Source organism: Dicentrarchus labrax, unplaced genomic scaffold (assembly GCF_905237075.1).
Source record: "Dicentrarchus labrax unplaced genomic scaffold, dlabrax2021, whole genome shotgun sequence".
NCBI classification, from domain to species: domain Eukaryota; kingdom Metazoa; phylum Chordata; class Actinopteri; family Moronidae; genus Dicentrarchus; species Dicentrarchus labrax.
This window is the reverse complement of record NW_026136710.1, coordinates 20427876-20452362: the sequence shown is the minus strand read 5'-3', so window position 1 is coordinate 20452362 and position 24487 is coordinate 20427876. Positions and strand designations below refer to the sequence as shown.

General features: G+C 40.9%; 3 protein-coding genes and 1 long non-coding RNA gene across 11 annotated transcripts; 2 read left to right on the top strand and 2 right to left on the bottom strand.

Moving 5' to 3' along the window:
- Nucleotides 1–2922: 2922 nt before the first annotated feature.
- On the bottom strand, nt 2923–4881 carry htr1ab (5-hydroxytryptamine (serotonin) receptor 1A b). Its single transcript, XM_051412530.1, has one exon. It carries the CDS (start codon nt 4424–4426, stop codon nt 3176–3178), a length of 1251 nt encoding a protein of 416 aa, XP_051268490.1. The 5' UTR covers nt 4427–4881; the 3' UTR covers nt 2923–3175.
- Nucleotides 4882–6251: 1370 nt separating this feature from the next.
- rnf180b (ring finger protein 180b) lies at nt 6252–15519 on the top strand. Of its 2 annotated transcripts, none has more exons than XM_051411653.1 (8): nt 6252–6354; nt 7847–7941; nt 8709–8804; nt 9262–10017; nt 10777–10899; nt 11463–11688; nt 12513–12638; nt 13881–15519. In XM_051411653.1, the coding sequence occupies exons 2-8, from the start codon at nt 7885–7887 to the stop codon at nt 14075–14077; spliced, it is 1581 nt and encodes a 526-aa protein (XP_051267613.1). In that variant the 5' UTR covers nt 6252–6354; nt 7847–7884; the 3' UTR covers nt 14078–15519. The 2 variants fall into 2 exon arrangements, with proteins under 2 accessions (XP_051267613.1, XP_051267612.1); XM_051411652.1 differs by having other exon boundaries at nt 8706–8804.
- Nucleotides 15520–15836: 317 nt separating this feature from the next.
- Nucleotides 15837–16929, bottom strand: LOC127370009 (uncharacterized). Its single transcript, XR_007886133.1, has 2 exons — nt 16731–16929; nt 15837–16619 (listed from the first exon to the last, which is right to left on the bottom strand). It is a non-coding gene; the product is annotated as an uncharacterized LOC127370009 (long non-coding RNA).
- A 238-nt stretch (nt 16930–17167) lies between these two features.
- LOC127370008 (regulator of G-protein signaling 7-binding protein B-like) lies at nt 17168–24015 on the top strand. 7 transcript variants are annotated; one of them, XR_007886130.1, is made up of 8 exons: nt 17168–17390; nt 17638–17810; nt 18800–18930; nt 19795–19933; nt 20050–20120; nt 20371–21842; nt 22966–22990; nt 23639–24015. XR_007886130.1 is itself a non-coding variant. In XM_051411659.1 (6 exons), the coding sequence occupies exons 1-6, from the start codon at nt 17259–17261 to the stop codon at nt 20460–20462; spliced, it is 738 nt and encodes a 245-aa protein (XP_051267619.1). In that variant the 5' UTR covers nt 17168–17258; the 3' UTR covers nt 20463–24015. The 7 variants fall into 7 exon arrangements, 1 of the variants encoding a protein (XP_051267619.1); XR_007886132.1 differs by having other exon boundaries at nt 22966–22994; XR_007886131.1 differs by lacking the exon at nt 22966–22990.
- Nucleotides 24016–24487: the final 472 nt, after the last annotated feature.

Below are 24487 nucleotides of genomic sequence, written 5' to 3'. Positions count from 1 at the left end.
CCATGACTTGAACCCATGGACCGACCTGTGGCTCTCTGTGTCTGTCTGGTCCAATAAAGGCAAGCTGCTACTGTGGAAACATGGTGGTTCAATATGGTGGCATATATAAAAGGCTCATTCTAAGGTAACAAAAACCCAACGTTTCTTATTTCTTCGTTTCTTGTTTCTACACGAATGAAAACATACCTACACTGTGAGACTTTCTAACTGTAAGTTTACAGCAGTTTTGCCAGCAAAGTACTGTATTGTTATTCTTCTTACAGTTTCTTACTCTATTTTAGAATTACAGTGTTTTCCTGTATTTAAAGAATATTACAATAATAATAATAATTATAATAATAATGAAGAAATAACAAAGGGACAGTATTCTTTATGCAGTTCCTTGTCAAATAGAAATATGTAGTAAATATGAGTACAACCCGAGCAAAACCAGACCTGAATGAACCTTAAGTCCCTGCCTGTTTATTTTTATTTTCTTAATTTCATTCTTTGCTCCTCTTTCATACCGGGATGAAAGGATTCAGTATCATATAGCTCAGCATTCCAAGTGTGTAGGAGAAACCACGTTGGCTGCAATTCTTGAGAAACGCCAACGCTCTTATCTAGAGCCGGTGTTTGATTTGTTTCTGGGCTACTGTAGAAACATGGTTGTTCAACGTGGCGGACTCCGTGGAAGAGGACCCGCTGCCTCTGTAGCTAAAAACGTCTCATTCTAAGGTAATAGAAACATGATTCCTATTCTCAGCACACTAATGAAAACATACCTATAAATATTATATTCCATTTCGGCCAGTAGATCCTCCTAAATGTGACCCACTGGAGCTTTAAGTGGAAATAAAAAGATGTGAAGGGGTTTAACCAACTTGAAAATTGTAAAAGTAAGTGGCACTCTTGTTGAGAGAGGATTGTAGGACATACTGTAACCGTCGCTGTACAGCAGCAGTCACTGTGAGCCAAAAAGACAAAAAGGATACAAACTACACCTGCTTATTGTCTGAGGAGGCTGCCAGCTGTGGGCCCCTCATACACACCTCTGTATTCCTGTTTTGCTGCAGGCCTTTGATCAGGTAATTGCCCCTTCGGCCCCCGGAGTTTGCATCCACCATATGTCGCTATGGCGACCACCTCTCCAGCATCCATCTGTGTGCCCCCTTCACAGCCTTTTTAAGATGGACTTATATGTTATGAGGCTGTGAGTGATGGTGGAAAAGGGCAGTGAGGCGCCACAAGAAGCACCCCGACCACTTCAACAGCAACCTTTTTCATGACCTGACGAATGTGTGTGTGTGTGTGTGTGTGTGTGTGTGTGTGTGTGTGTGTGTGTGTGTGTGTGTGTGTGTGTGTGTGTGTGTTTTTGTCCGTCTGTCTGTCTGTCTATTTGCACCATTTTCGAGATGCTCTCCGTGTCAGTGTCATCCCCTGGAATAATGAAATGCATTTTTTCTCCAACTGTAATAAGGATTGCCTTTGTTTCTGACGTACAGCAGATCCACACATGCATGTGTTGAGAAGATCAGAGTGCAGGAGGAGCTGGGGGGACAGTTTGGGGGCTCAGGAGGAGGCTGTTGAAGAGGGGGACACATTTTCAGCTGCAGGGGATCAAATTCTGTGGTTTTAACACAAGAACTAAAGTCCTGCTGTGACAATTTTAAATTCACAAATATTACACAAACATTAATCCATTAACATAGAGACTGCCTCCTTTTCTTTCTCTCTCTAAGGTTATTAAAATCATTTTTTTCCACTCTGTCTGACTTGGTCCAGTTAGTTCCAGCTCTCCAGTGAAGCTTTGAGATGTAAATATTAAAATCTGTGACGGCAGATGTTTTATGGTTGCAATTTTCCATCCACTTTAAATATTCTAGATATATTTTACACACATTTCACACACTGAAACACTGAACACTGTTCACTAGACTTTAAATTCTGTTGGTTTAAACGATGCTTACCTGCATGGCTGGAGTGTGTGAGTGTGTGATGACTTTCACACCAAAAGGTCAGTGTGGTTGAAGAGAACATTTAGCCAAATACAATTTTCTGCCACACAGAAGAAAAAACAAATCCACACCTGGAACACGCTGTCGGCAGCTTCCTCTGCAAAAGTGTCTCATTGTGTGCCTTGCTCGCAGGCACTGCAGCAGTGGAGGCCAGATGTTTAATGGCACCATTTTCATGCACATCCATAAAGTGTTTGCAGGTGCTGGGTGACAATTTTCTGCACGTAAAGAAGAAAAGACCGGAGGAAGCAGATCTGGAAACACTGACAATCAGACACTTAGAATAAAAGGAGGCAGCAGCTCGGTTGTTTTCAGTGCCGACATTAAACCATCCATTTCAGTCTTAGATAAGAGCTTTAGGGAAATGCTGTTGATGTGAATGTAAATGTGCTTGCTGAGTGCTGCTCATTCTGGATGCTTCACTTCGAATTTCCTAATTGCCACATGTACAGTACTATTTGAACATGAGGAGTGGAATATAACAGCATTTAGAGTTGGAACACAACTAAAAGTATTCTCATTATCTATAAATCTCTTTATTAGGCCTATTTGAATGGACTTTGGCTGTAAAATGTTAGAACTGAATGAAAAATACAATTTATAAGAGCCCGAGGTGACATATTGTCTGACCAACAGCCTCAGACCTAAAGATATTCAATGTGCAACTATATAAGACAGAGAACAGCTGATTTTTATTTTTTTTTTACATTTAAAAAAGCTTCATAAATGACTTATAGTTGATTAATTATCAAAACCGTTATATGATACATTTTCTTCCCACTGACTGATCTTTAAGCAAAACCATACAAAGTCAGGCACATTCACTGTCCCTCATTTTACCACTTACTTTAGAAATCATTTACTTTGCAGAATCGCAAGTTACAATCTGGACCTAATTTTTAAAAAAAAAATCATGACTTCAAAATAAATGAAAAAGTATTTCTTTATTGAACATTACAGAACAGGATGAGCAACATGAAGCTTCAATCAAACGATCACAGCTTTATCTATGCATAGGCTACAGACATTTCTGGGGATATTTCAGTACTGATAACGATGGTGATGATCGACAGTAAATCATTATGAGCCCTCTTTTCAGTTTTAGCATCATTCTGCTTTCAAACAATCTCTTGGTGTCACTTTATAGGCTGTTGGTTTCCCGGGTTGCTGTCTGACCCTCACGGTCTGCAGAAATGACACTTGATTATTTTTTTGAACGCGCTCTGAAAGTCTTTGTTGAAGTACGCGTAAATGATGGGGTTGAGTAAAGAGTTAGAGTAGCCCAGCCAGTTAATGACATCCTCCAGCCAGCGGGGCATGTAGCACGACTCCTGGCAAAAAGGCATGACCAGGGCGACGATAAAGAAGGGCAGCCAGCAGAGGATGAAGGTGCCCATGATGATGCCCAGAGTCTTCACCGTTTTGCGCTCCCGTGCCAGCGCGATCTTCTTCTTCGCCTCGGTCGCTTTCTCGTGCCTGCTCTCGAACAGCGGGACCGAGCTCGGGGTGTTGGGCAGCGGTAGGTTGCCCTTGGAGTTGCTGTGGACCTCTATGATCTCCAGAGACTCACCGTCCTCCGCGTGTTTCACTGCGCCGTTGACGCTGGGCAGTGGCCGGGGCTCCACGCTCCGTTTCCAGGTCTTGCCCTGCGCGTCTCCGGGAGTCTTTTTGTGGAACAGCGCGGGAGATAACGCCAAGCAAGAATCGGACACTTTCTTTTTCTCAGTTTTACGCACAGTCCTCCTGATCCGAAACCTGGCCGCTTTGAATATCCGCCCATATAAAACCAGCATCAGCGTCAGCGGGATGTAAAAAGCCCCGAAGGTTGAGTATATTGTGTACCAGGGGTCCTGCCTGATCTTACACTGCTTAGGGTTCGCCCTGTCCTCTGCCATGCTGCTGGGCTGGGAGCGCATGATTAACATCGGCGGCACCGAGATGGAGAATCCGACGAGCCAGGTGACACTGATGAGGACGGCGGCTCTCCTCGGCGTCCTCTTCCTCATGTAGTCTATGGGCTCTGTTATCGCCCAGTATCTGTCCAGAGCGATGGCGCACAGGTGCAGGATGGACGACGTGCAGCACAACACATCCAGAGAGATGAAGATGTCGCACGGGATCTGCCCAAGAGTCCACCGGTTTAGGACCTGGTAAAGAGCCGCCATGGGCAGCACCAGCACCGACACCATCAGGTCGGTGACAGCCAGAGAGCCGATCAGGTAGTTGGCCACATTCTGGAGAGACCGCTCCAAGGCGATGGCCGCAACCACGCAGGCGTTCCCAAATATTGCGCACAGGATGAGCGCGCCAAGCAGGAAGGATGTGACCACTTGGTAACTCAGCTTCACCTCCTCGTCTTCGGGTTTGGGGGTTTTGTTGGAAGGGCTGTCAAACTGAGACCAGCCTGTCGTGTTGTTCGTGCCCTCCATTGTTGGTAAACTCGTTTGGAGAGCCTCCGTTACTTGGTGGAGAGTCCGGTGCGCATCACACCGTGGCACCTTGTAGAGCGCATAGTGGACTGTTTGGTGCTCCAGAGAGGGTCTGAACTGTGAGTGTCGGCTGCTGACGGAGAATGATGCTGCGTATTTATACCAGTGATGGAAAATGCGTCATTTATCTGTGAGGATGTAACAGAGTCTGACTGCCTGTGTGTGTTTAGTCGGCAGCTGAGGCGGTGAAGATGTGGGAGTTATTAATAAATATTTACAAACCTGTAATATTTGACTTTATTTGTGTGCTCTTCGGGCTGCAAGTCAAATCAAGTTGCTGTGTTTTATTTATTTCTTTATTCGCTTCTTTCAGAATTTTAGACATTTCTTGAAACAGGTGGATTTTATCATTTCGGTGAGAAAATAAGTTAATCAGTTTGTGATGCAGCTTCTAAAATGTTCCTTTGTCTCATTTTATTGTTGTCATTGAACTGATCTGTATTGTACTGACATGTTTTAACAATTAAAGAATAAATTAAACCACACTGTAAATAAACCTTTATTTGCTTTTATAATAATAATAATAAATTATTATTGTTGTTATAATAATAATAATACATTATTATGATTGTTGTTGTTATAATAATAATAATAATTATTATTATTATTATTATTATTAAAATCATGGAACTATTGTGGCATTATTAGTTTTTTGCCCTGTGTAGATCGAGGTTAAAAACACCATAAATTAAGACACCACATATTATATTCTATACTACACAATATCTTTATTCTCTATTTTGTATGATCTTAATTACAGTAGACTTTATATTAAAAATGAGTGAGGCGGTATCCTCTCCTGTCTTCAGCACCACGATCAGCGCTCTGGGGCGGCCAGGTGTGACACTGCCACCTGGCGGCGGTCCGCTTTGGTAATCCAATGCAGCCTTTAGTCTTTTAAGTAACATGGAAAAGAAAAACAACCCCACAGACATACACAGACCGACCATTGTGTGAAATGATTTGACCTGTGTGGGGGCTGATGCTCAGTTTGATGTCTGTTTCTTCTTCAGCCCGGTCTCTATTAATATACTTCCTTTTTTAAACAGTAACAGTTACAGGTGTGTTTAATTATTATATCCATAGAAAGAGATTTAGAGACTGCCCATTTGTTGTTTAATAAATATGACACTTGTCAAAGGTGTTAAAGAACAATGACAAAAGTCATTATTTTCTGTTCATCCTGGCTGGAATAAGATGTTAGGCGACAGCAGAGCAAAGCATTTGCTGTTGGGCCCCTGTCGACCTCAGCACCTCCCAGTACCTCTCTCTGTTCATTGGTATTGTACCCTGTCGTCTCCAAGTTCACATTAAGAGCTTCCTGCCCAACAACCCAGGTCATTTTGTACTTTAATGGTGCAAATTCACTTACAAATGTGCAGTTATTCAATTTACGGGTTTCTTATTAACCTTTTAAAGTTCAATTGTCACTTTAACATCACAATTTTAGATTCATCAATGGATAGATTTTTACGCATTTGAGTAACTGATTAGAGATTTTATGCAAAAAAGGTATTTTGAAACGAAAAGTTGTACAAAATAATTAAAACATGACATCATATTTTGACCCCCTCCTAATTGACCTGAACTAAAAGAAGAAGTCTCGACTATCTTTATTTGACTGAATTATGACACTGAATGGAGTTCTCTTTCATTTACCTGGGGTTTCTCCTCTTCTCTGATCGCTTTTGCACTTTTGGCGAACGAGGGGAAGGAGCGTAGGAACTTTGGTCTGTTCGCCTTCCCGTAGTTGCTCCAGTTTTGTGACGTCACGGCCTGGCTTTAAGAGAACCGGCTGCTGTAACTTTCTTGTTTTCCTGCGCTGGTTTTCTTCCTTACCACGGCTCAGAAAGACTGCCAGCTGTCAGGTAGGCGACTGTATAGTATATAAATATCAGTGTGTCGAGTGTCGTTGTCTCAACAATGTTATTTTTGGTGAACACGCCAGCGGAGGGCGTGTTGTTGTGGTTAACAGAGCTAAGTTAGCTCCGGACGTTTGTTTTTATTCAGTGGTTGTTAGCTGTGCAGTGGACATGCTAAAACTACACAACTACAACATTAAACTGTAGTTCTGCTGTTTGTAGTTTGGACACAGTGAGAGGGGAAGTCCTCTCAACCTGCTGCTGACTGTACACCTGAACGTAACTCATTTATGTTCACTTCATGGCTGTTTATCAGGGAGTCAACAGGCTTTACAGCGCTGATTCCCTGTTGTTTAATGCGTCCGGTCTGGGGCTGCTTTCCATCGTTTGAGCCCCTTACTGCATACAAAGATATTTAGACAACAGTGTGTTTCCAACCTCGGTTAGTAACGTGATAGTGCCCCACTTGCATAATCCCAGTTTGGTGTAGAGCTTTGTTTCACTGGCCGAACCCGACTGGACCCAGGTTCGGACCCAAAACTGCTGCCTCTAGGTCGGGCTCAGGTCGGGCTCAGGTCGGGCTCGGACTAAATTAGACTTTTAATGGGTGCAACTGTAATTAATGAGTGAGATTGTTATTCAGTTTTGATAATAATTTGCAGTCTAATATTTACACATTGTCGTTTACTTTAGCTTGTAATAAACTTTAAATTATCTTATTTTTTTAAAATGGAAATTTGGGTTCGGGTTGAGGCCGGGCCCAACTATTCGACATTATTTTTCCCGGGTGGTCGAGCCTGATCATCCAACACCTTTTGAGATGCACTGGAACAGACAAACACCAGAGCCGCACCTTATGCCCCAGGTTGCAAAACCTGAACCCAGAGGAATGGGGATATATTAATACACACGGATCTAGAATAACCTGTTCAACAATCATACAGCTTTAATGTCCAGGTGTCCACATACTTTAAAAAAATAAATGATCATTTATCCGACAGGATTTTTTTCCTCCTCTGAATTCCAGAGAAGTTTATTCTAAAAATATCCACATCAGTATATGTAGTCCTACTAGGTACAGCATCAGGTTACCTCATATTTCAACAACTGTGTCACTGCAGTGACTGCTCCTATACCAGTCTACCAGAGGTCTTATGTAACTGAAGTCTATATTTCAACTTTTTTTTTTGTTTAGTGGAAACAGAATACAGTTTGTCTTGGCTACATTTACACTACGCTCAATGCAGAGGTGATACGTGTGTGCGGGAATTGACAAGTGGCGTACTTGTTGCTTTCTAGTGTACACTAATGCTACACACAGATAGTTTTTACTCTGATGGACACATGCAGTAAGTAGACATGTCTTTTAGATTAGCTTCGTCCCCTCTGATTTCAGACTGACCCGAACATTAAAGACGAAGAAGTCATTTTTGCCAGAGTGTATGCAAGTGCAGGTGTGTTTACGGTTGACTTTTGTTTACACTATAATCATCAACAGCTGGGCTGAAAAGTTCAAGAGCCCGAAGAGAGAGAACCATGCTCCGCTGCAGGAGGTGTCGGAAAGGCATCATAGACTCCACGTGTTTGTCAATGGTTGGTGAAAATGTTGTGTGTCTGCTTTAAGCAGTTTGGGTCTTAAGTTGCGTCTTGTGAAAACTCTCACTACTTGCATGTATGTAGTCTTCTCCACCCACTAAGCTGTTCTATACTTTGCTTGTGAGGAATTGTTGACTCTGTTTGTCATAGTTGTAGCTAGTGCTGACACAATGAGCTTGCCAATCACAAGCAAAAATGTCAACCATCGTGTGTTTCTAGCTTCTTAAATGTAATAGACTAAATGGTTAAAGGTCCAGTGTGTAGGATTCATGGGAATCTAGTGGTGTAGTACCATCATCTTCCAAGCATGAAAGAGAAACTATGGTGGCCACGAAATGTGCAAAAGACATGAATGCCCCTATCTAGAGTCAGTGTTTGCTCCGTCTGTGCTGGGCTATTGTAGAAACATGGTGGACTCTGTAAAAGAGGACCCACAGTGTCTGTTGATGACGTGTAATTCTAAGGTAACAAAAAACATAACCATTCCTATATAGTGATTATACAGTGATAAAAACATACCTATGAATATTATATTCCATTTCTGCCAATAGATCCTCCTAAATGTTACACCCTGGACCTTTCATCAGTTCAATCAAGAATGAAAATCGACATTAGTTGCAGCTCTAATCATAGCTATAAAGTTGCTGGGCGACGTTGGGGTTGGGATAACTCAAAGATAACCGCCTGTGTTTCAGTCATAAAAAAAGAAACTGGGTCTGATGGGAGCTGTCCTGGTTGATTGTGTGTCCTTTATGCTGAAGCAGGTTGAGGCCACAGATGAAAGCTCAGCTGCTGTTTGCAGTATTTGGCACGTGAATGTTGACACGTTGCCAGAGTGGATTTTGACCTCGGTTCACCAGGTAAGTGTGCCACCCCAGAAATGAAGTGTGTGTGTGTGTGTGCACTTGCTAAATGATGGTGGTCATTGCCATTAGGGGAAGAAAAAACTGAAAACAAATTAAGTTTTTTCTCATGTAGCTTTGGATACACTGTGATCATACAGTTACACTTTTTTGTTGTTGTTCAATTAAAAGTTTGTTTAAATTAAAAGGGTATACTAGTTGATGAAAATCAAGTTTACGCAATTTTTTAACTGTTTAAATAGTCTAATAATCAGCAGGCTGTCACATGTGATACACTGATACGTATTGATCTTGGTTTATTACCCAGGCCTATCATTTAAATCATGTATAAAGCAAAAATGTCCAGATCATTTCTGGTTTCATCTTCCCAACTGTGAGAATTTGCAGCTCTTTTTATATCCTAACTGTTTTAGGGTTTGGGACTGTGATTTATGTGTCTGTGCTGTCTGTCTAGGCCCAGTGGACTGTGGGAAAACTGAACTGCCAGAACTGCTCGGCTCGTTTGGGCGGCTTCAACTTCATTAACCGCAGCGAGTGTCCCTGTGGCCGGGACGCCACTGTCCACCTCAACAAAAGCCGCGTGGATCGGGACCACAAACACTACGTTCTCATAGTCCAGCCGAGGAGGACGAGGCCTAGGAAGGAACAGGCCGGTCTGCTGACAGGCTCTCAGAACAAAGAGCAGAGGCCTGAATTTAATAGGACTGTGCTGGACAGCTTACAGCTCAACTGTGCGGCTGTCATGTCCCACAGCAGCCCTGCGGAGGCCTCCAGTTCGCTGGCTGACAGTGAAAACACCCACTCATTTTCTTTCAGCCCCCTGTACTGCCTCTCTCACAGGAGACGCTGCAGTTTGGAAGACGATGCCACCATCAGGTCGTCTTGTTTCTGCCCCGCAGGCCCTACGGACAAGTCTGCTGTCCAGATGACGAGGGCGGGGACGGATGAGTCTGCACGGTCACCTGTGTCGTATGCCACAAGTCAGCAGTTTGACAGCGATGGTGAAGCCTCTGTCAACGCTGTGGCCTGCCATCCACAGGTTTCTGGACGGACGCGGTCACCTCCACATGAGCCGCTGCTTCAGACTGCGGAGGATGTCGAGTCTTCTCCAGAGACCACAGCTGTCCACGAGGAGGTTTCAGATTCAGCCCTGTTCCTCAGAGGGAGATCCATCTCTGACAGTGTAGCTGAGCAGGACGAGGAAGAGCTGGTATTTACAGTGAATTAAAAAAACAATCTGCATTCATTAGAACTGATTACATTATATTAATATTATTCTATTTCCCATTTGACCTATTGGTATTATTTCAGAGATTTGTTGACAATAAGAAAACCTTTGAATTTGGGCGTTCCAGTAGCTATACTATCACTGTCTCTATATGATATAGGCAAACAATTGGCAGACAAACATTGGATGAAGCCTTTTGCAACAGAACACATTTTACCTTGTGTCACTGGCGGGAATGTGTGTGCATATTCGCTCCAAGCAGCCAATGTACCAACTGGACGTTAGCTGTAAACTAGCAACAGATGCACAGACAGTCTGTAGGAGTGTTCCTGTGTGCGGCAGCTCAGACTGAGAACTTACCAGAAACTCCAGTTCTTTCTTTCATTTCTACTCTTCATTTTTCCTCTCGTCTCTCTGTTCATAAAGCCCCGGGATATGCGCAAATTATTCACTTAAGTTGAAACATTTTAAGCTCTCTAGATGAGTCTAATTGTGCTGCCTCGGGCCAATTAGCCTTTTTTCATAGACTTTGTATGCAATCCCCTTAAACCCTTAACCCTCGGGAAATGGTAAAGAGGGTGATGGTTGTGGTTAATTATTCTTCCTCATGCATTCTGTTGTTTCAGCTGACTGGGATTGAGTTTCTTGACGTGTGTGTGTGTGTGTGTGTGTGTGTGTGTGTGTCTGTGTCTGTGTCTGTGTCTGTGTCTGTGTCTGTGTGTGTGTGTGTTATGTTCTCAGCCTCAAGCCTTTATGGCCTCCCCAGCCTCAAACAGAATGAGCAAAAGAGAGAAGAACCGTCTGAAAGCTATTCGGAGGAAACAGAGGAGGAGAGAGCGATGGCTGCTCAGTCAGCAGGAGCAGGTGAGAGGGTTCACACTGACAATGTGGGTGTATGTATGCAGGGTCGAATTCAAAATCACTTCCGCAGAACAAAATGTAATTAGCTGTTCTTCTTACTTGTTAAATAAAAAAAAGCCTTAGAGGTTATTGGATATTTGATCTGTTAATAGAAAGTTTGATACACAAAGCATAGAAAGGCACTAAGGAAGCTGTTAATCAATATGTCATCTGTTAGAAATGTATTAACTGACTGAATATATTACGTTTCTTTTTACACATTCTAAATCGTTTGTAAAATATCTCCAATTCAAGAGAGGTTGCAAGGATTTGGTATGATATTGGATTATTTGATGTAGTCTAGAAAATCATCAGAGAAAAGTGAGATGAAAAGGTTTTTAGCCATCAGAGAAACAAACTTTAAAACTGAATCACAGCATTTTAAACATTACTGATGAATGCTGCTACATTAGTAATTGGCAATGCAGCTGGGAAAAAAGATTTGTTTAGTATGCTTGCACAATGAAGAACTATACTGACTTTTGGTTGGATGGAGGTTGTTGTTGAAGGGGTGTGTTTGTGTCCAGGCTGAGAGTGTGAGCGGTTCACTGTTGCACAGCGAGGAGGAAGAGGAGGACAGAGAGGGCCTTACCTGCGCCGTGTGTCTCGACGTCTACTTCAGCCCGTATAGCTGTCAGCCCTGCGGTCACGTCTTCTGTGAGCCGTGTCTCCGCTCGATCGCCAAGAACCGACCGACAAACGCACCCTGCCCCCTCTGCCGAACCCTTATCTCACACACCAACTTCCACAAAGGTTAGCGTCTTGCAAATACTGAAATATCTGATACCAGTCTCTGATACTATCTGTTTGATACTAGTGGTAATTGATTATTAAAGAGACATGAACCAAAAATGACAAACACTTGTTGGTTCCAGCTGCTTCAGTGTGAGGATTTTCTTGAATATCTTGGGGTTTCTGGAGCAAACCGCAATTTGAAGATATCACCTGGGGCTCTGGGATAGGTATATTTCATAGTTACCATCACCTCCTCTTGCCCAGTGTATGCTGGGATAGGCTACAGTCCCCCGGGGCCTCGCAAATGATAATGGATAAATAAAAAATATTCATTACGTTAATCATTAGTAGTAGCCCTGACCTGATAGTAATATCCTGCAGGACAATAATGAGGAATGATGGCATAAAGTGTGGAAGCCACGAGAGGCAAGTGAGAGGAAAAAAATCTATTTATCCATTTTCTAAGTTGGATCAAAATTTTATTCTCACCTGTTTTAATGACTTAAGAACAGGTGAACAAAATGGTTTTGTCAGGATAATCTTTTCAAGTTCCAAGTACTTTTTTTCTTTTTAAATTGTGAAACAGGTGGGAAAAAGTAAACTAATGTTACCTTTCCACCTGTTTCACAGAGGAAAAAAACATTAAGCAACATAATTATCCTGGTAAAACCTTTTTACCCAGCTGTTTTGTCCTAAACACAGGAGAGAGAACAATTCAGATTGGACTTAAAAAACAGATCTACAGATTTTTTTTCTCTCACTTGCCTCTCAGGGCTTCTGTAAAAATTGTCTTTCAACAATTCAAAAGTGACTGTACATACTGTTTCTCAATTCCTCTTCAGAGCTCAACCAAACAGCTAAGACCTTCTTCCCGAAAGTGTATTACGCCCGCAAGCAGAACTTCCAGAGTACTTCATGTGCAAAATGGCCTCTGCCAAGCTGTCCTAAACGCTTCCGTGCCTTCTGGGGTGAGAAAGTGTTTGTAATAGTTGCATTAGCATATTTTCTTTTCTTTTGTCTACAAAGTTGTTTCAGCTTCTGGCAGTGAAGTCTCTGGACTGTCTTGAGTGACCAGGATGCTGTTTCTGAAAAGACATGGTTCAGTTTACCTCTAGATGTTAGTAAAACAATATGAAAAACGTGTCTCTGTATGACTGACCTCCTTGTCAACCCATGTTGTGCCATGACCTTGTTTAATCAGAACGCAGACATTTTATTGCTTTTTCCCTACACTTTAGTGGCAATAATAAACTTTATCTTTACAGCAGTTGACTTTTCAGTCCTACAAACAGCTTTACAAACAATAAAACAGCAGTAATGCAAATCCAGAAGATAAACATGATTGCATAGTGAACATACTGTACATTGTATGGAAAATGGTGTTTTTAAAAATATACTACACACCCACGAACAACAATATCAAAGGAACATACAGTACTCTTCACTGAAAAAACATCTCATAAGTAATGTAGTCTCATATCTATGGAAGATGGGGGGTGCCAATATTAAAATGAAATTTGAATGGAAATGAAATTTCATTCTCTATTTGTGTATTTTATATATATATATATTGGAAATGCAGAATTAACTGCCAAAATTAAAAGTATAATTAAAACTGCAATGGACTTTTCATTTTTAAATTGTCTAGGGTTCCAATGGTACGAGATTTTCATGGTACAGTAACATCATGGATTCACAGCATATGGTACACAATTATTATCATCGGTTACAGTGACCCTTAAAGGCGTGAAAACAGAAGGGTTTAGTTTTCAGTCGAAACCAACACTTAATAATAACTTATAACTTATAACTAATAACTTATTTTTTAAAAACACTAATATGGTAGAATTCAATACTGTAGATAAGAACATGCACATGTAATAACCATACATTTTCATACATGGTATCCGTATACTGCTGCAACTGTTGTGCCGCCTTAACTGGAAAATTAAACTGCAAACTGAACTCTTGAATCTTTTTTATTCTGTACTATTTCCTAATTTTAGCTCGTTCAAGAAAATGAAATGGAATAGGTAATTTAATGACCATTTTAACTTTGCCAGCTCCTGGATACCATAGTATTCAGCCTGAAGGACTTATTTTGCCAAACGTCTCAAATAAATTACCACACAAATTCAAACTAGCATGAGGATAAAGGGTGTTAAATCACTTTACAGATACAGATGGTGATTTTATCTGTCTAACTTCAGGAGAGCAGAGACACGCAGCGATGGCAGGGAGACGCTGGCACTTTGCCCATGGAGGTTTCACGCTGGATGCTTTGGACCTCACTGACATGCGCGGCTGGCTCTTCGACATCGGCCTGGTCATCGTCTACATCCACTCAGTCAACTGGATCCTGGCTTTCCTGTTGCTCTGTTTCCTCATGTACTACTTCTTCTTTTGAGACTGAGAAGAACTCAAGAGTTTACAGTACTTTTTTCTTTCTTTACAAAGAGTGGTTAATTTGCGTTTTTTCTCGTTCCACCAGTTAGATTAAGTCACAAGTCAAACCTGTTATTTCAGTGGTAAAGTATCTTACAAATAGCAGAGGTGGTTGTGACATACATAGAAACAAGGAGCAGGAATCTGAACATTTGCACAAATCGGTTGAAAGTTTACAATAGGGGTTAACAACAAACTAACTTTAAAAACGTAATAATGATTTGAACAAAGCATGTGTTTTGCCTTTGTTAAGTACTCACAGTATGGTATACGTGCAATAACATACTCTGAGGTGTCCTGATACAGAAATAATGGGAAATGACTGAAATAGAGAAAAATTCCACTGCCTGAAGCAGAGCGGTGTTTCTTCTGTTAATTCTGTTACTGGATATCAGGAAAACCTCATCAGACATTCTGTTTGGTAGTGAAACCTTTGGTATTAACAGTATTCATCAGACAGAATAAAACAGAAGATTTATAGCACTCTTAGCAAATAGACTGGATGGGAAAGCAGTTTGCCTGGCTCCAGTTTAAAAGGTTCAAAAATATGGCTAGCAACAACTCTAAAGCTCACTAATGAACATACTGTTTACCTTGTGAGTGTTCATAGAGAAGTTATTTGCTGGAGCAATAGTACAGCCAGGCACAGTGACTCACTCACTTACTCACAAACATGTTCACCTCCCAAAATATTAAAGTATTTCTTTAATGTAGCACAAGCGGAAGGTTAGGAGACAAAGTGGCACTTTACTGAAAAACTCTGAAGAGTCAGCAATAAACGCATACAAAACCTTTAAAATGTAGTGTGAGAGTCATCAACACCTTGTAATCTAACTCAGTGGTACTGAAGGAACGACTAGATTAGACTTTGTGTTTTCTTGAGTGATTCTGAAATTCTGTAGATATAAGTTGATGATTTGAAGTCTGATGCATTTCAAAGAAAGTTTTACTTCTACGTGTACATGTTGTTTTATTCACAAAGTAGAGAAATGCTCAGGACTCAGCTAACAAGTAAAGATAGCAGCATTTATTAATTGATGTGAATGATGGATTGATGGATGGATTGATTGATTGAGGGGCTGTCAACAGCAGGAGCAGAAACAGACAGAAGATCAGATTCACAAATGGGTAAAATACCCATTTCAGTATGGTGCCTTTGCTTAGTCTGTGCCTTCTGTCTATAACAAGTAATATATGAGACTGGAATCAAGCTGCTTTATGTTTAGCTATCTGGCACAGACTGTATTGTATTCACTGTATTCATAGGAAGCTTTCAATGAATGCTAATTGTGTCTCTTGAAGTAAAAGACTTACAAAAGTCTGATAAAATATCCTCTGTGTTCAAATTGTGTAGAGTTAATTCTACTAATAATAAATTAGAAAGGCAGACGGTGCGTCATTTGAGCTGTGCGTCTGTGTGTATCGTTTTATTTGAACATATGGGCTCAGATTTCGCATTTGCTCTGTTTTAGTTGTATTCGTTTGGAAAAACGCATCTTTTTTCTCTGGTTTAATCTTTCAAACCTGTTTGTGTGCTTGAGAGCTCAGTACTCAAAGTAACAACAGATTAGGCCACAGTAATGAGTTAGTGTAAAAATAAAAAAGAAGAAAACTTTATAAAAGCCCTGCACTATGACCTGTTAACACTGTTCCTGTCAGTTGTAGTTTCAACAGGTTTAGTCGTGTGTGTGTGTGTGTGTGTGTGTGTGTGTGTGTGTGTGTGTGTGTGTGTGTGTGTGTGTGTGTGTGTGTGTGTGTGTGTGTGTGTGTGTGTGTGTGCGCGTCTTTTGAGTGTCAAATGAAAATTTCTGTTACTTTGTGACAGACAATAAAGTTATCTTATGAAGCTACATGAAGCCTGTTTTCAATACCAGTCACACTGTCTGGCGCAAATTAAAAAGGGACACCTCTCGTGTGATGGATCGGAGTTCATCTTCCCTCCAGAATACTTTATTTTATCCAACTGCTGTTGTTTTTCCTTTAGGGACAAACAACAGCATTTGGTAGAAAGGATGTTCTGTGTCAAGTAAAGCGATGGTCGTATGGTGCCAAGAGGGCCAAGGTGTTGTGGGTAGATGTAATGTTTGTGTCCCATCTGCTACCAACAGTAAACCTTGGTTTCTTCTAACCATGATGGCAAACTTTCCACAATTAACTGTATGAACAATGAATCAAATCACCCTTAGTTCTTACTTATCTATTGTAAGATTCATTTCAGCCCAGCCAGTTTCCAACAGCCGCGAGCAGCTTTATTCAGAAGAAAAGTTCTGATAGATAAACCTCTGATAGTGAATCAGAGTCAGTTTGTGCGGGTTGTGACATTCAAATCAATTTTACAGCCGCTTTTTTCCACAAAGGAACCTTATGGAGGAAAGTCTGTTTGGCTACTTTGTGGTCCACTTCCGGGAGGCTTCAGGTGTTTTTTGAAATAGTTGCAAAAGGCTACTGTAGAAACATGGCGGCCAGAGAGCGACCGCGGCTTCTGTAGAAAGAAACAGCTCCTTCTAAGTAACAAAAACACAATTCCTATATTAAGGTGACTACACACAAATGAAAACATGCCTATCAATCTTATATTCAGTCTCTTCCAATAGACCCTCCTCAGTGGTACACACCTTTTAAAAAGCACGAACCGAGGAGCCGGTTCTGTTCTCCTCCAGTAGGATAAACAGCCTTTAAAAAGCTGCTCGGCGGTCAGTTTCCACAGTGTAACGTTGGACAGTAAAATGGCTGTGTGCTGGGCCGCTGGTGCTCCTCTACAGTTCATTGTCAGTCGGTGGGTGACGACTTGTTTTGCTGTTGGCTCCCTCTGAATCCTCCTCACACGTGAGTGCGCGGCGGGCGGAAGACTGGCGGAGGAGCCTCCCTCTCTCGGCCTTCAGGAGGGGCTGAAGGTGACTCTCCTCTCGGCTGGGATGCAGAGGGAGCTGCCGGGGGTCCGTCCGGCCCGCTATACACGCTGCTGCTCCGGGAATAGCGACACACTCCCGCGGGGGCTCTAAAGCTGCGCCGGAGTGCCTCTGCTCCTTCTTTTACAGAGGACACAGCGGGGTTTAAGGAAAGAGGGCGGGTAGGGGAGGTGGGGGGGGGGTCCCTCTCTGTCTGTCTGCGTCTGGCTGGGCTCCGGTGGTGGGTGTGCATGCATGTGTTCTGCACCGTACGGGCGGAAAAAGCGCCCAAGATCTGCGGGGATCATTTTTCCCATCAGTAAAGTGGCGCAGTCGGAGCCGGAGCGCCGGGAGAGCACGGAGGGGGCCGTGGACGGCAGCAGGATGGTGAGTGCTCAAATAGCGACAGTAATCTCAAGTGATGGTTGGGAAGAGGTCCGTGTTTAACGTAGCTCTGCACCAAAGCACAGCTTCTTGAAGCGATCCGATCAGGTGGCGCAAAGGGGACAAAAGGACAGACCTGCTGGGAATCCTCTTAAAGCCTAGAGTAGGGTTTGAGGCTTGCCTTCCTTAGAAGGTGATCTCGGTTTGTTTGTTTCTTAACAAACAGTCCGTGGTTGTTTATTTTCTGCAGACTGTCCAGGAATTCAACACCCTCGTCGCGCTGTACCGGGAGCAGGTCATATCCGTCGGGGAGATCTCCGCCGACTGTCCGTCCCTGCGGGCTCAGATGCACCACACACGGTCCAAAGGATGCTCCATGGCCCGGGCTGCACACCAGGACCTCGCCGTCATCTCTGTCTCAGGGTGAGAAGGAAACAAAGAGAGATTGTGAAAAATAAAAGGAACAACATTTTTGTCTCCATCAGTTTCTATTAAACATTCACCAGCGCCTCTGTGTTTGTCTCCAAGCATCTTTAACCCTGATGTTCCCCTCATTAGACAAACTGTTGATTCACACTGTTAGACAGCGGTGTATAGATCTGCTGGTTCCAGCTGTTCCTTTGGTGGAATACCAGTGATCCAATGAATGCATTTTATTTAGGCTATGGCACAAAGTTACCAAGTGACTGAGGGTGAAAATATGAATAATTAATAAATAATGAGATAAGACATGAAAAGTATGAAATTAAAGAGCTGAATAAACTAAATAAAAAAAACAAAGTAAGATATAACAGTTCAAATGGGCACAGTTGAAAAGGAGTGCACTGTTAACTAGGGGTGGAAGAAAATATAGAACAATATTGTATCGATTCTCAAAAACACCTTGACTTTTTTTAACCCCTAACCACAGATAGCAGTGTTGTAAACATAAACTGAGGCCTTTGTTAACTTATTTAACTACAATTTGATTCATTTGGGGGTGTCTGTGTTCTGTGACAGTTTTCCTAAAATTGGATTCTTGCCGTTACACCGCCCTGCTGTTAGCTGTCCATGGAGCCACAATTACAACTCACATTTTGAAACGAACAATAAATACAGAGTATGTAAGGCTGTATGATAATCTAAAAAGGATGAAGTAATTAGTTAAAGTGGGTGTTGTTGCTGTTTGGTAGTGCAGTACGTTTCAAATAAACCCTGCTAGTTTTAGTTGTAAGTTCATTTGTGATGAAGTGAAAGAGAAATAGAAAAGCCCAGTCTGCAGCAGGTTTTGGAACTTGTTCTTGGTTTAAAGTGCACATTCCCCTTCTCTGTTTGTCTGATTGTATCTCCTTCTCTCTCTTTTCCTTCCTCCCCATCATCCTCTCCTCTCACCCCTCCTCCTCCTCCTCCTCCTCCTCCCTCCTCTGCTGCAGTCCAGAGGACGGAGAGATCCACCCAGAGATCTGTCGGCTCTTCATCCAGCTGCAGTGCTGCCTGGAGATGTTTATAACGGAGATGCTCAAATCCATGTGCCTGCTGGGGGTGCTGCAGCTGCACAGAAAAAGTACCACCACCAAAAACAAAACATAAAAACAGTTATTCAAGTGAAGGAAGTTTATGATATTGTACCTCTACGCTTTAAATGGGGATGGCAAGAAAAGCATGCATGCCGGTATCTTTATGCGTGAATCATACATCAATAATACATGTTCCATGATGATGAAGCTACACAAACATAGAAATGCATGGCAAAAATAGCATATTGTCAACATTTAAGAGACACCCTTTAAGTGTCCCCTGTGACACCACAGTGGTTAAGGGTTTGGTTAGGCTAGTTTAGAATATAAATCGACTAATAAATGATAATGTATTGTTATAGATTAAGATACCTAGCAGTATATAAAATGAGCTCAGCCACATCCATACAATCAAAATATAGTTAAAATTCAAAGTAGCCATAAAACCTCTAATTATATATGACATATGCACATTATTCAGGCTGTTGGACGATATCTGAGGAGCTGAGAGTTCATATCACACTCAGCAGAGGGCAGTAGAGAGCTGTTAGTGTGGTCTACATCAGCAGTTCCCAGCCTTTTGTCAAAGTAAACTAAAAGCCCCTGACTAAGTGACATATTTTATAGATATTTCATATTATGTTTAATGCTGTATAGCTGTACAGCGCAAGAAATAAACTGTACAATGAACCCAAACAGTGAACACAATAACTGCAGGAAATTTGTGAAAAATCAGCAATTTGAGTGAATGTAGAGCAGATTATTACAGGTTTTTTATTTTGAATCAGTTTTTCTGATATTTTAGGGAACTTTTTTGTGAGATGAGCGAAGCGCTGTTACATAGGACTATTGTGTATATTTTAAAAGATTTTTTTCACAAAATCAAGAAGGTCTTTGTTGTTGTCCTGCAGGAACAGACTCTGAGCCGAAGGTGGACTTCAGGATGGATGAAAGCTCGGACATCCCCATCCTTGAAGACCGATCCTCTTCCCCCATCGACTTTCTACAGGAGCAGTGGCTGGTGGGAACCGATATTGAAAATATCGAGAGGTACACAGACTGCCCCTGCTCCTTTTAATGCGGCGTAACCTGTGTTTTTATACCGTTTGGAATTCAGAATAATTATTCCGAACTGCAAATAATCTTCTGTTACTTTGTTTTCACAGAGATATGCGAGAGATGCGAAACCTACTCAGCAAACTCAGGGATACGATGCCATTGCCACTGAAAAACCAAGGTACAGCCACACTTCTTTAGCCACATCCACAACAACCAATGAAATGAAGCTAAAAATACTAAATTAAAATCAAATATTCACAAACGTGCTCCCAACTCACAGACATGTACAACCTGTGGTAGATACTGCTGCATATTCAGGGTTCATGAATGGAAATGTCAGGAAGCAGTGACCCTGGATGTCTCTTTGGGATAGAAACAGAGCAGGGTGACACGATGAGGCCTGATTACAAAGTGTTTGTTTGTTTCAGATGACAGCAGCTTGTTGAATCTGACTCCACACCCACTGGTCAGACAGAGGAAGAGACGCTTCCCCGGTCTCTGCTGCATGGTGTCCGGCTGAGAGCCTGAAGGCAGCACAGTCCACTCACAAAGGAACGGATATTTATTTTATCATATTTTGTGATGTATATTAGAAAAAATATTCACGAATCCTCTTTCATTTTAAACTTTATTTAGTGTTTTCCCGCCTATTATCTGAAATTGTAATCTTGTCTGATTCGGTCTCATTTGTTGATCGGGCTTGGATCGAGTTTGGTTGTTTTCAAATTATTTATTAAGACATTTTTCAAGTTGATGGTACATTATCTACGGGAGCGTATTGCATTCACTTGGAAAAAAAACAAATTCCATTTTTTCTGAGTAATTTATTTTTTGGTTTGTTTTTCTGACTCATTTTTTTTTCCTGTTTTTCGGAGTAATTCTTTTCCTGTTTTTCGGAGTAATTTTTTTTCTAAATTTTCGAGATACTTCGAACTCCCGCGAGAACCTCCAACCTGCAAGTGACTCCCATGGACCTATGGTGACTCCTGCCCGCACATACATACCCCATCTTCAACTATCTACCATACCGGGTCAATTTTGCTATTTGTATATTGCTATGTCTAGCAGATCGGAATGGGCTTTTCTTCTGAACAACCGCAAAGTCCTCAAGTGCTGCGTAGAGTCGACAAACTAATGATAATACCATCTATATGACTTAAACACAGGACTATCTCCCAGTGTCTGAAACCCAGATCAAAGTAAAACTTGATTGAACTAAACAAGCCAGTTATGTTTGTTTCTGTTAAATCAAGCTCTCAATAAAGGAATTAATGCGTCTATTGTTTCAAATGCTCTCTAAACTCAGAAAAAAAAATTGTCCTAAAAACAGAAAGAAAAAGATTATTCAGAAAATCAGAAAAAAATTACCCCGAAAAACCAACCATAAAAATAAATTACTCTGAAAAACAGGAGAAAAAAACCCCCCAAAAAAAAAAAAAATCAATGTCCTGTGGAAAGAGAGAAATAGTGAAGCAAACAGTAATGGATAAAAGAAAAGAAAACAAGGCAAAAATATAGAGCTGGCTAGACAGGTCTTAAATTTGTCCCTTCGGTTCTGCTGGGTCAGACCTTAAAGACACAGGGACGGGCTGGGTTCGTGTTTCAGTTGCAGAGCTCTGTTTTGCTGGCTGGTTCTTTTTAAAGTGAGGCTTATTGACATTCTCTTTCTTTTTTTCTTCTGAATTCCGCAATTTCCCTCTTTAACTTTCTGTTTTGTGCCATTTTATATAATGAAAGAGTATAAAATGTACATATTCAGGCTATGCACTGGCATTTTGAGTTTTCAGCTGTCTCACTGTGCTTGTGTCACACCTCCATGTTTGAATGTGTCGCAGTGTGAGATGTTTTAGTCCCAACAACCTCCTGATGTATTTCATCATTCAGTAGAGACTCTTGCCAGGTGAGTCTCTACCTGGCTGTGTGGTGTGACACCTCGTAGACAAAGCAATTCATCTACACTGTTAACGGTGCATGTACTTAATTCGCCCTTCCAAAGTCCCGTCCCTTTTGGAACCAAAGTCACATTCCTCCTTTCCTGTAATTAGTTATGCTACGTGCTAGGCATGTCTGTGTTGAAACCACAACCACATTTTGAAGATGGTTACAAGATACAGTGTATAGTCACATCATAAGATAACTAATATTGGCCAAGCGCTGGCTAACTAGCTAGTTGCTGGCTAATTAGCTTCCATTTTGCTATCATTAGTTATCAGATGTAACTAGCTAGCTACTGAAACATAGATTAGCTAGCTGGTTAGCTAGTTTCTTGCTCTGTAGCAAAACACTTGCTAACTAACCACTTAACTGGCCAGCTAATGATTGATGTACATTAGAAAGCTAGTTAGCTAGCATTTTGCTAACATTAGCTAACCTAAGATGTGACTATATACTGTATAAGTCACCTTTACCATTAGTTTTAATCATCTTCAAAATGTGGTTGTCTTTTCAACATAGATTAGCCTAGCACGTAGCATATCTAAGTACAGGAAAGGAAGAAGTTGACCTGTTCTGAACAACGTTTGCTCAACTGTTATTGGAGCCCAGAGCAAAAAGGGGTGGGACTTATGAAGGGTCTATTGGCCCATATAATTACGTAATTTCTTTTTCTGTACAAAAAAAGTATTTTGAATTTATTCAACAGTGCGTGTGTAAAAGTAAACTTTATGCCAGATTAGAAAAGCTGTTACAAAGCTTTGCTAAAACTTGCCTTTTAGACATCTTAAGCAGATTGAGGGAGGATGATTTGTAATAATTTATGTGACCCAGCAACAATAAAAGGTAAAAACTAGTGACCAAAACGTTAGTCCATAGCAGGGAATCTGGAAAACTATTGGCTATATCTGGTATATACTATACAGTGTTTGCATGAAATTTGTAGGGATAGTCATAGTCCCCAGAGGATGAACGCTTATAACTTCACTCACATTAGCATAATCATCAGCCATAAACTACCATTTGTACCCAGAAAATACCAAAACATTAATATGAAATGTATCTAAAAATATTTCTCTGTGTGTCCGCAGGGTCTTAAAAAGTCTTAAAGCTGCAGTAGGTAACTTTTATATAAATTACTTTTTGTCAAATGCTATTAGAAGATGATTTTTTTCTTTTTTACAAATTATATGTGATAATGTCAAAATAGAGTAAAAGCTTCAGCTAATATGACAAAAAGTAAATTTTATAAAAGCTACAGCTTTAAAAATCATTCCAACTGGTCTTAAGTTAATATTATAAAGTTTCATTTTTCAGTCTATATTTTAAATGTGTTTCGGGGAATTTTTTTTAATAGTTTTGCTCTCACAGCTACAACATGAAAATGAAATAAAACCAATACCAGTTTTTCTTAACATCTTTCATACCTTTTTTAAGTCAGTGTGGACATAAAATAGGTCCTTAAATTGCATTTATAAAGTCCAAGTTGGAACCTGCAGAAACCCTGTTCCCTGTGACTTTATTAGTATAATAAGAAGATTTATTTTCCTGTAAAATTCCTGATATTACGGTTGCTCTAATGCTCCTTTATAAAGGATAGCTACTTCATCAGTGTTGTTAATTTCCCCGACACTTTAATATTTTCAGTTGTAATGACCATTTCAGGCTCTAGGGTAAACTAGCAGGGCTTTTAGTCTTGTTTTGTATGAATGTGCAGCGTGTCATTAGCAGTCTTCCCTGAAAAATATTTTGTTTTACTTTCAGCTTCAGTTTCCCATCACAAGGGCTTTGCAGATGCTCCGCATATGGAAACAGAGGAATTGAAAAACCCACACAAATTAAAAACTCAAATTGAAATCCACTCATAAAGTCTTAATCTGAAGAATTCTACTACAGCCATTTTCCCATCGACATGTCAGTGCAATGTAATGTGTAAATTTGTGTTTGTGAACTTTTTTTTAATTATTTAATGTAATCTAAAGTGTTGATGTCTAAATTGCAAAATTCTTTGTTTTGGCATGTATATGACTAAGAGTAGGCCATGTGTAGTTAGTGTGTCCTGCAATGTAGAGAACCCACAGCTAAACCAATGTACAGCTTAGGACATTTTATAACGTGAATAAAGTTTTGTATACAAATAAGATGATATTCCTTTTTTTATCTTAGAGGAATAGTTCAACATTTACAGTAATTTGCTTAAGAGGAGAGGATAAATTTTACTCTATAAGTATGTAACATGGCCCCTACAAGGAACATAATTTTGTGTTGATTCTGGCGCCCCCTGTGGATGGATGATAGGGTTTCCTTTGTTTCGTTTCATTGATTTCAAGCGGAATCCATCCGAATCCGATCTGGTTGCAGGCCTTAAAAATAACTACAGAAATAGCCAGTGTTTTTACTGATGGCTTTGTTTGTTTATGTAGGTCATATAGAGGGATCAGTATTAATGGTTTCATAACCAGTTAAAAACTCCTTGTAGTACATAAAAACACAAAATAGAAAAACATAAAAAATGATGTTCTTTTTAAATAATTATGTTCAACAAATGTACTACATTGAGTTAGGGGAATTTGCTTTTCCTCCACTATCAAAGGTATTTTTTCCTGAATAAGA

Bases quoted from the DNA above. Each gene is read 5' to 3' on its own strand.
- htr1ab (XM_051412530.1), bottom strand. From the start codon at position 4,426: ATGGAGGGCACGAACAACACGACAGGCTGGTCTCAGTTTGACAGCCCT.
- rnf180b (XM_051411652.1), top strand. From the start codon at position 7,885: ATGCTCCGCTGCAGGAGGTGTCGGAAAGGCATCATAGACTCCACGTGT. The intron at 7,942-8,705 runs GTTGGTGAAAAT...TTTATGCTGAAG, and splicing joins ACTCCACGTGTTTGTCAATG to CAGGTTGAGGCCACAGATGA. The intron at 10,900-11,462 runs GTGAGAGGGTTC...GTTTGTGTCCAG, and splicing joins TGCTCAGTCAGCAGGAGCAG to GCTGAGAGTGTGAGCGGTTC.
- LOC127370008 (XM_051411659.1), top strand. From the start codon at position 17,259: ATGTGTTCTGCACCGTACGGGCGGAAAAAGCGCCCAAGATCTGCGGGG. The intron at 18,931-19,794 runs GTACCACCACCA...GTTGTCCTGCAG, and splicing joins GCTGCAGCTGCACAGAAAAA to GAACAGACTCTGAGCCGAAG. The intron at 19,934-20,049 runs GTACACAGACTG...TTGTTTTCACAG, and splicing joins GATATTGAAAATATCGAGAG to AGATATGCGAGAGATGCGAA.